The sequence below is a fragment of the Anarrhichthys ocellatus genome, unplaced genomic scaffold (assembly GCF_004355925.1).
Source record: "Anarrhichthys ocellatus isolate YVR2014 unplaced genomic scaffold, GSC_Weel_1.0 scaffold236, whole genome shotgun sequence".
Lineage (NCBI taxonomy): Eukaryota > Metazoa > Chordata > Actinopteri > Perciformes > Anarhichadidae > Anarrhichthys > Anarrhichthys ocellatus.
This window is the reverse complement of record NW_022280266.1, coordinates 26182-36961: the sequence shown is the minus strand read 5'-3', so window position 1 is coordinate 36961 and position 10780 is coordinate 26182. Positions and strand designations below refer to the sequence as shown.

The 10780-nt window shown below is 42.2% G+C and overlaps 1 protein-coding gene across 6 annotated transcripts in view; it reads right to left on the bottom strand.

Moving 5' to 3' along the window:
• The window catches only part of kcnq5a (potassium voltage-gated channel, KQT-like subfamily, member 5a), a 32552-nt gene that overhangs the window by 6916 nt on the left and 14856 nt on the right, over positions 1-10780 (bottom strand). For all 6 annotated transcript variants that reach the window (XM_031879223.1, XM_031879225.1, XM_031879227.1 and 3 more), the window contains 5 exons: positions 10464-10558; positions 9689-9715; positions 4681-4925; positions 3938-4046; positions 921-1052 (listed from right to left, as the gene is read on the bottom strand). In XM_031879223.1, the coding sequence (XP_031735083.1) occupies positions 921-1052; positions 3938-4046; positions 4681-4925; positions 9689-9715; positions 10464-10558 (608 nt within the window). The remainder of the gene's footprint in view (positions 1-920; positions 1053-3937; positions 4047-4680; positions 4926-9688; positions 9716-10463; positions 10559-10780) is intronic.

The window sequence follows — 10780 nt, the reverse complement described above, 5'->3', positions numbered from 1 at the left end:
CACCTGTCATACCCAGTAATAATGTGGTATAAAGGCACATTATTTGCGAATGTAATGAGTTCCTGGTTTCACTCTAAATTGATTTTCAGTTTAAATCGATTGAATTGACCCCCAGACCTGGTAGAGTCGGAGACTGACTTGATGATGTAAGCGGGGTCCAAATAGCAATCAGCCCGTACGCGACTCCAGGAGCTTCTCCTTTTAACTTATCTCTTCACTTCCCCTTGTCTGCCTGCCAGACTGGAAGAAAAGCAGTGGAGTGGGCAAATGCCTCAGCCTCTACAGGGTATTCAGACGTACAGTACACATACACACACACACACACACACACACACACACACACACACACACACACACACACACACACACAGTGGGTATAAAAAGACAGCTGGAGGCTTCTTTACTGAGTGATAACCTCTAAAGGACTCGGAGCAGCATTAGCAGCAACATCCACCTCCTGCATGTAAGTCCATCAATAACATATCTCATCAACCTCCTGAGACCTCACGCTTTTTGTTTGATATGCTTTTTTAAATTTCCTAGTTATTTTGATGAGTAGGACCTAATAAGAATAAAACCTAAACGTCGTCTTTGAACAAGAAAAGTCTTCCTATGGATGGAATAAAGCCACCGTTGTGTAACAAAGTACAAACACAGCTGTGCAAAAAAACTAAATCAGGAAGTCGTTTTCACAAAGAAAATGGGTTTATTCTAATGCCTAAAGATGGCTGTGCAAAACTAACATGGCAAATAATAACAATAACGTATCTCATTCAGTCAGTTTCAAAATGAGGACAAATTAACAGATTCAAAACAGTAAACATGAGGAGAAGAGCAGAAGATGAACATTTCCAGAATGAAGATGATGATTTTTTAAAAGCAGTTCTGTGATATTTTGTGATTTAAACGTGAGTCCTGACCTGGTCTGAAGGCTCTTGATGCGACAGAGCATGTCCAGGTGTCCTGCAGAGTACTGCTCTATCACATCCTTCACATCGTACGGACGCAACGTCTCCTTGAACTTCTTTTTCGCCACGTGGAACTTCATGATCCTGCACACAAACACACAGGAAGCGAAGACAAAGCTGGAGTTACTAACGTAAAGAGAAGTACGGGTGTAATCACTACGACCAGCCACCAGAGGGCAGCAGCAGCTTTAGGACGATCCTTGTTACGCATCACTCGTTTAATCCGTCTTTGGAGTGCGATAATGAAAACATTATTAAGATCTCAGTTACCTAAAGGAGCATCTAACGGGAAACCGAGGTTCCCTGGATTCTCTTGACTTAGAAACGTGAGCGTGTGATCTTCTATCTCCTGTATCTAGTGAGCACAACCACTGCTGGGTGGATAATATTGATGCAGGTAAGGAGATCCCCCTCGGCGGTTTCTGATTTTCTCCAGTTGCCCTGTTTTTTTTACTCGCTGTCTAAATGGAAACAATGGTGACAGATGACCCTCTGTAATAACAGTCCGGGGGGGGGTCCAACCCTCAACCCGACACCCTGGGAAAGCCCGGCGCTCCGGCTGCCCATGGAGGAGGCCTGCTGGGTGGACAGAGAAACAGGGGCGCTGGTGGTGTAGAAGGGGGGGGTCTGATAGAACTCACTAGAAAACAACATAAAGTCTTATCTTTCTAAACCGGTACATATCAACACATTTCAGAACATGGTCCCTTGATGTGATTTGTGTCAAATGTGGACTCCAGAAAGATTCCACTGGAGATGATTACATAACTGGAACTCTCTGTTGAAAATGACACAGAAACTACAAACTTAAATTTAACGACAGTAAACGGCATCACTGAGGAAATACAAATATATAAATGTGCATGTATAATTGTATATCGTTATGTTTTTGTGCAGATGGGACGGATTATTTACAGAACAGATTCTGTGGTCCATATGGGCAACATCTGTATGTGTGTTGAGAATATTATGAAAAGTTTAAATACCATATATGAGTCTCTTTGACAGTCTATGTGGAGTGAATATGCTCAAACTAGATTCTATGTAAGAGAAAGTGTGATCAGAGTGAGTAATACTGAAATATTAAATCTGCTAACAGACGGACTCAGAAGCTCACGACGTTAACGGATAAAGATCAGTCGAGGTCTTTCCTCTTGATTTACAATCTGCTTTAAATGCTTTTTCTTCTCGACAAAGAGGAGAATCCAGCAAAACATCTGTTCCTGTATAACAAGGGAATGGTCTGTTATATATATATATATATATATATATATATATATATATATAGAGTATAAAACCAGGAGAGCATCTTATTAATCTATGAATCCTGCTTTATTGAGAGGTGAAAAATCGACTCTTTTTTTTTTTTAACAATACTTTTTTTTTTGAAGAGGGTGAGAAGAAGCGGTGGAGTGAGAGAATCAGTTGCCGCCAGTTGGATACACATTCGCTTTACATGGTGCTGGTGTAAGAGATCAGGGTCTGCTGGACCGCACACACACACACACACACACACACACACACACACACACAACCAATCAAAACCTGCCTCAGGCAAACCCTAAAACCCAGCAGTAGGTCCGATAGATTCAGAGGGAAAGATGGAGATAAAAAAGCAAGAAAAAAGTAGAGAATTCAGCTTTAAAAAAAAAGCTTTGCTTGAGGGAACCGAACATCGTGTGAACTCATCGGAGAACGTTTTTACCATCTAGAATAACATGTATAGCAGAGGGAATACATGTCGGCTCCTGACAGTGAAACCCATCTGCTGGCTGCTGGTATTCATTCATACACTCGTTGGGTTCATATTCAGTCAATAAAGTCTTGCACACAGTCATTCTAGAACTTTTTCGATCAATACGGCTCACAAACAGCCGACTAAGAAAGACAGCGGTCTACGGATCAATAAACGTGACCGGACTTTAAAAAGAGATTCTACTACACATGAGATCGACAAAGCAGCCAATCAGGAAAAGGAGGAGGCGGTTCAGTGACATCACCAATTGACGGGTAACTGTTAAGTTCAGTGAGCTGTTACTGTGGTCATCTTTATCAGAGCAAACCAGACAACAAGCTCCGGTTCTGCCGAGTGAAGCAGATGCTGAAGAGTCTTAAAACCTGCATTCTCTCTGGTGTCCACCAGGGGGCGACTCCTCTGGTTGTATAGAAGTCTATGAGAAAATGACTCTACTTCTCTCTTGATTTATTACCTCAGTAAACATTGTAAACATGAGTTTATGGTCTCAATCTCTAGTTTCAAGTCTTCTTCAATACAGCATGATGTTCATTTAGTACATTATGGTCCATTTAGAGTCACACAGACCATAAAGCAGGGGATGCTTTAGGGCGGGGCTACACAGTGATTGACAGGTCTCTACCAGAGACGTATACGCCGTCTCTACGTCACTCCTCCTCAGTCCAGATATGGTCACTTCCTGTTCAATGGTTGCAAAAAAACCAAGATGGCAAAAGATAAACTGTTTGCTCAAACCAGATTCTGTAAAGAACATTAAATTATGCGCTCTTCAGTACAACTATGAAGCCACGATTGATTCACCTCAGATGAACAGTCACACGACAAAAATCCTGTGAACGTTTGACTGAACTGCTGCTGAACACAGAGAGGAGAGGAGAGCTCAATGTATAAATAACACATGGAGCCTCCATTTTTTTCCAACATCGGTAACACTTGGAATCATGTTTGATATATAGATTCCAATGTTTTCCAATTATCAAAGGAATTCAACTTTTCATGATTTATGTCATTATATGATTGTTCTGCTTCCATAGAGGTGCAGGACTTGTAGAGGGTTTGGTGTTCAGAGGGTTAAGTTCTTTCAGTCCTCACTTGATATTTGAATGCAAGCCTTTTTCACAGCAGTGAAACCACTTTACCTCAAACATTTCTTGGAATTTAGCATCAGCTAAAAAGACACGAAACGTAAAGTGACACTGGTGCAGCATCTCACCTGACAGCCCTGATGACGGCCTTGAGCGGAGCCGACAGGTCCTCCACCGTAACGTCACAATGGCAGCCTCTCTCGTCAAAGGAGTCCTCCGTGGTCATGCCTGCGTCCACTGAGTCAGACACACCGCCATCAGTACAACTTTAGCCCCATGCAAAACCATTCCCAGTCATTGAAATCTCATAAAACACTTTCTGCTTCGTTGGTCTCTTGCGCACGAGTGTCCAAGAATGTTTCAAACTGATACTATTCTGGCTCTTGGGAGGTGAGAATTGATGCCCTGCTTGGACGGGATGTTGAGGAATGGGCAGCGTTTCTACCAGCTCAGCGATGTGAGGTGAGAGAAGAGGGTTCATACAGATAATACGTTAGACCGCCAATCATTAGGAGGAGGAGGGGGGGGACACGGACAGAGACACAGACACAACGAGAGGAAGAGGAGGAGAAAAAAGCATTGGAGGGAAAAAATGTAAAGCGAGCGAATCACGATGAAGTGCATATAAGAGGCTCAATGAATGATTGGAGGGAATAAGAAGAGGCACAGAGGTGCTATTAAAACAGTCAGTGCTGTCATCTATTACTGTGTGACTTTCAGGGGAATGTGAGGACAAAAGTTTTCTCTAAATTCAGCCGGACACATGGACACATGGCGTGTTGGGAAACGTTGGGACCTCCACTAGAATGAGAAATGAGTTTTTAAATGACGGGGGTTGCTCTGTAAGGTGTTGTGTTGGTCGCTCTCTCACCATCTGAGACGGCAGTGCGGGTCTGGCTCTTCAGCTTCAGCGACGGCCTGAACCGAGTCCGGTCGTTGAAGCTCCAGCTCTTCTGCACTTTGGCCGGACTCCCGCCCATCAGCTCGCCGCCGCCGCCCGCCACCTCGTTGCCGGGGGAAGAGCGCTGGCGGTCGTTGACGGACGTCTGCCTGCTCTTCATGCTCTGACCGCGGGGACTCGCCATCCGGACCCGCTCCTTAAAACTCAACTTCTGGCTGCAGGGGGAGGTTAGCCAAGAAAAGAGAGAGAGAGAGAGAGAGAGAGAGAGAGAGAGAGAGAGAGAGAGAGAGAGGGAAGATTCAAAGAAGCAAAGAGAGAGATTTGGGATGAAAAGAGAGATGGAGGTGAAGAAAGGTGAAGTTTATGATGAAGTTGATGGAGAAAGAAAAGGTCAAGGGTTGATAGAGAGACACAAGGAAAGAGAAAGAGAGAGAGAGGGGGAGAGAGAGAGAGAGAGAGAGAGAGAGGGAGGGAGAGAAGAAAGGGAGGCTGTCAACACATATTTCCAGCTCAGAGAGTGATTTGAGAGACATGGGGCAACGTTCTGTCTTTTCCCTTCAGCCCATATATCATCCATCCAGCTGACATGCCCAAATCACCAGAACACAGCCAGACGGGTCGCCGAGCCACCTGAACATAAAACCCTCACATTCTGGATCCTCAACAGTTGATGATCTAATCATGTATTCGCTTTATTAAAAACAGAGGTAATGAGATTCTTGGAGGCGATACGTGAAAGCACAGTAACATTTAATTGATACGAGATCAACACATTGATTTTGAGACTACGATGAACAGATGAGACCATCGCTGAGAGAAGCCTCTCCGCGGTGTTTTCCTTCAGTAGACATTTATTTTGGGAAACGTTGGAGTTCTAAACGTTCTGAAAACGTTCTAAAGAAACGAAATCTTTCAGAGATTGTGAAGGCAAATAACTTCCAGCATGTTAATCTACGTTTACTTATCTTATACTCATTTTTTAGACTCTAACAAAATCCTGAAGAAGAAGAAACTTCTGGCATCAAAAATGTAAAAAACGATGGTTGTTCACAAAGAATATGAATGGAACCAAAGACCAAAACAGTTTCTCGAAAATATAAAATAAAAGAAGAATTGTATTTTTACTCATTACTCTGAGTTTACATTGAGTGAGATGTCTTACTGAGAAAGTGGAACATTTCCCAAAATTGACTCATTTTCACTTCATCAAAGTTCCAACTGAACGTGACGCTGTTTTATCAGAAACGTGGTTTAAATCTGCAAAACACAAAAATCTATTTTGATCTCAATTGTTCACTGTCGTGACACCATAGTGTGATATGTTCAGGGTTTAAAAAGCTACGTATAGTAACTTTAAAATTATATAAAGTTTAAAAAACGATCATATTACAATAAAATCATATGAATCTTATAATCAACATCAGCCGCTGTAAAGGAAACAGTGATGTTTAAATCTCTGGTAACTTCACAGGGTTGGTGGTGGAAGCAGAAAGTCCATCAATGAGACTCACTGCAGTCAACTATAACGTCTCTGAGGCAAATAGACCAGCATGCAATGCAGCAGACCAATGAGAGAGAGATGCAGGGTTCCAACATACTTTACATGCTACAGTTTCAAGCCTCAGTGTCTCACTGTCATGATCTCCCAAACCTCCACCTGTGCAATCTTATTCTTCATTCCCCAGACCTGTCACACTGACTGTAGATAGAACCTCACACATCGCATCACATGTCCAGCCAGGCATAACTAGATATAGTGGATTTGTACACTAATACTGAAACAACCACACATTCATTCTTACATACAGTGGGTGGATAGTTATATGTTAATAATACTCTCATCTATTATCATTCTCTCCATCTCTGATGGCTGAAAATGACTGAAAGGAGAAGTGCAGCAGTAATGCAGGGAGCATGCAGTAAAACACGTCCTGATACTGACATGTGTAGAGCTATCTACAGGAGAACACAGGACGAGTGATTATAGAACAGATATGTATGCTGTCAGTTGGACATTAAGATAAACTAATCCATCCACATGAATTGTTCATTTTATTTCCATTGCTTTTTACTAAATTGTCGGGTTTTATTTAATTTGTTTTAACAGCTGATGGGAGTATAGCCTCTAAAAGAACCAACTTCTGGCTTCAAGAATCTAAAAATCTATGCGTTTGATTGAAACTAAAGACATTCACGTGGCTGGACTCGGATCAGTTTCTAGAAAATATTAAATAAAGGGGGATTGTATTTTTACTCATTACTCCCAGTTTACACAATAAAACACGTACACAAGTAACCACTTACTGAGAAAGTACAACATTTTACCAACATTCTTTCGTAAGGATTTTTAAATTGTAAATTAAGAAAAGATAAAGGCAAGCAACATATAATGCCATTCTGCTTCATGGTTTCAGAATGATTGGGGCTCAACATGCAGGTTGTTATCTTCGGCACGTTTAACTACACTGGGAGTGAAATCCGGTGCATTTCTTTCATTTATCTGGAAACACAAACATTCTTCCTTATTGTTATCTTTTAAAACCGTGTTTACTTTTAGAGTGCAAAGATCAATTTTGGTGGAATTCCCCTTTCATTTTCGTGTTTGCATTCGACAGGCAGCAAGCAGCAGTCGTCTCAGACAAAGTCCTAAAAAGAAAGGGGACGAGGTAAGAAGGAAGTTTGTTTCCTCGCTTGTCCTCCATGCTATTAGTCATTCCCACAGGTCACTGGGCAGAGAGGATGCTGGGTAGCACTGTTTAGGTACCTCCTATATTTCCAAGTGCACCTTCTGAAGAGCCTCCCTTTACTTAGACCCTTACTAGAGGACGGAGGAGGGAGCAACGGGAAGATAAGGGAGGAAGGAGATTAAAAGAGGAGTTCAGCTGAGGAAGGAGAGAGAAATCGTCTGCTGTCAATATTGATGCAAAGTAAAATACACAGAGAGACAGAAAGGGAAGGATGGGAGATCTTCCAGAGGAGGATGGGAGTGGACAAACAGGGAGGAGCTATAACTTATTATATATTAATGATGTGACACACATCATACTAGTGTCATTCAAACTAAAGCTATAGTCGGTTTTAAAGCAATACTCTGAACATCTACAACCTTGACTCTTATTTTTTCTAACACATTTGACCAAACTCTCGGCAATCGTATCCAAATCAACAAAGTGATGTCTTTACAACAGTGATTGTTCACTATTTACTCACTAATCCTGCATGTGTCCCTGAAGTGGTGAATAAATTAGTGATCACCAAAATAGATAAAAGCGTCTCCAGAAATCACATGAAATGTGGGTTTTTTAAATGGAACCTGGTTCATTGCTTAGTTTGGTGTGAATGCTGATATCTGAGTCGTGTTCTGGACTAAACAGAAACACATGTTAATGCAGCATCATGTTGAATAAAGCTGTTTTGTTTTTCCCATTAAAAGGAGGAAGAGAAGTCAGCAACAGGTTTAAAAAACACCTTTAAATGACGAGAAAATGTGTCCAGGTTGGAAGAAGTCAGAGTTGCCCTTCAAAGAAAAAGCTTGAATCATTTGAAATGAACTGTACACACACACACACACACACACCTGCCTACACACACACATAACCTCCAGATTAAACTCCCATTAGCCTTCATTTTGAGTTGCCTCGCTGCCAATATCCAGCACTCGTACACTCAGCATGATGTGCACTGCAGCACTCTGTGGTGAGTGTTTACCACCGCTGGTGTTTACAAGCCGGCTTAACACGAATAAACCCCACCGTCCCTTCACCACTGAACCCACCGCCGCCGAGCAGCCGACAGTCTGTAAAACCACTAATAACACACAGAGTCGCCTGTTCTCTCTTCTTAGAGGTTAACATAACAAGACAACAAAACGCTGCCATAAAAGTGCACGTAATTATGATTTCACACGTTCAGATTGGATTTACTGTCACAATTGTTTCTAAGAAAGGAAAGCGGAATTAACCACTGCTCCTCTAGAACCGGGGGGGAGTTACTGTGGATGCAACAAAAGCCTAATTAAATGTTGTGTTTCAGGATGAGAAGCTCGTTTGTTTGTGTGTTTGACTGAGATCATATTTTTTTATGTGTGTGTGTGTGTGTGTGTGTGGCTGTCTGAAGTTTAAGAAGCTGCTGGCTCAATATAAGACTCCCAAATGTTGCCAAAGAAGCGCTGCACTGTAAAAACTATGCTAGCATAATTAAACTCACAAATCTCTCTCTGTCTTCTTCCCCCTTTCTCCCCCTCTCCCCCTTTTCTCAACTTCGCTCTGTCTCTCCTAGACTTGTGTTTGATGAGTTATATAAATACCATCCCAATGGAAAAAGTGCGTCATGGTACAGACATGGTACAGACTCCTGTCTTTGAAGGCGGGTGCGTGCGCACACACACACACACACACACACACGCACACACACACACACACTGAGAAGCCCATCACCCTTCCCTGTCTGGGAGTCAAGTGCAGGGAGGGAAACAGTAGTGAAAGAAAAACAGAGATGGAGATGTAAAGTGAGGAAGGAATCTGAAATAAAGACAAAGGAATAGAAAGGCAGCAGGTCGTAGCTTCACAAGAGGACGATTGAAAGTTCTTCACACTTTTAACAACATCATCATCACTTTGCCAGGTCATTCAAATCAATGCCACACGGTAAATAAACGGTAAATAAGAGTTCAGTCACTAAATCGATGAATGAAACCAAGCGACTAACAAATCAATACGTTGCAACAGTTTGATGGCAATCATCAATTAAATCCCTCCCCATTAACTATCACCACGTTAACAAACACATAATTAAGTCCGTCAATTATTGATGAAGAGTCCAAATCTGTTCATCTGCACTCAAACGATGAAGGAACCAAAAAGGAAAATAGACCAAACAAACCAGTTTGATTACAATTGCATCACATGTTGAGTGTGTGTGTGTGTGTGTGTGCGTGTGTGTGTGTGTTTTGGAGGAGTGAGCTGAGAGTCCTACAAACCTGTAAGTGGTCTCTCCTTGCTCTTTCCTTCAAGGGTTAGTGGGACAAAGAGAGGAGGAGACAAAGGGAGAGAAATCAGTATCCCGGGTTGATTGACAGCAGCATCAGACAGACGGTTTGTTTCACTAAATCGATGTGCGACGCGTCAAGAAGCCAAAACGGAAAGTTACTTTAACACAATGCCGTTTCATTATTGTACAAGCACATGCAAGCTACGGCCATGCACAGTAAGGCTAAGCGTTAGCTGGAAGACATGGAAATCAGAAAGGATGTCTGCTGTGTGTGTGGGTGTGTGTGTGTGTGTGAGAGAGAGTGTGTGTGTGTGTGTGTGTGTTCACTCTCCAAAAATGTAAGACAACACAAATGTTTGTGAACTAAATGCTTAAACAATTTTTTTTTACTCTGCTTTAGCTTAAAAATAATGAAAATTGTCAATTTTTTTTGTAAATGTAGAATTGGCTCTTACTACCATGTGAGTATTTTCAATAATAATTATTTATAAAACTTCGAATGTGCCGTTCAGAATGTAGTAAGCGTGTTAAAGATCATGCACACTAAGCAAAGCATGCCTGGTTGGGAGGAGAACAAAAAGAGTTGAAACAATGGTTGCAATGCTGCACGACAGTGAGTCATACAGTGTAATAAAAGAAGAAGAAGAAGAAGAAGAAGTTGAAGCTACACCATTGGAGAGAAGGAGCAGATGATGGAGGGGAGATGAGAGGAAAGGGGCGGAGCAGCAGCGATCATGTTTGTAAGTCTGTAAGTTGTTACCTACTTGGTGGGGCTGCAGGTATGCAATGCCTTCAAATGAGGCTTCCAGGTAGCAATGGAAACCGAGTTCTCATCAGCAGCATAACTACGCCAGACACACTACGTGCAGAGTCGACAGGATAAATAAAATGATGATAAATGAAACAGTTAATTGTGGGGGGGCACAAAAAAACAAGGGGAGGGAACGTATAAGTTGGGCAGGAAGTGAGAAAAAGGAAGGTGAGGAAGGGAAAAAAGAGAAAAAAGCAGATTAGTTTTTTTGGGGGGTAGTGTTGATGCATTGTGGTCTGGGGGGTTGTCGGAGGGAGGTGGGGGGGGCGG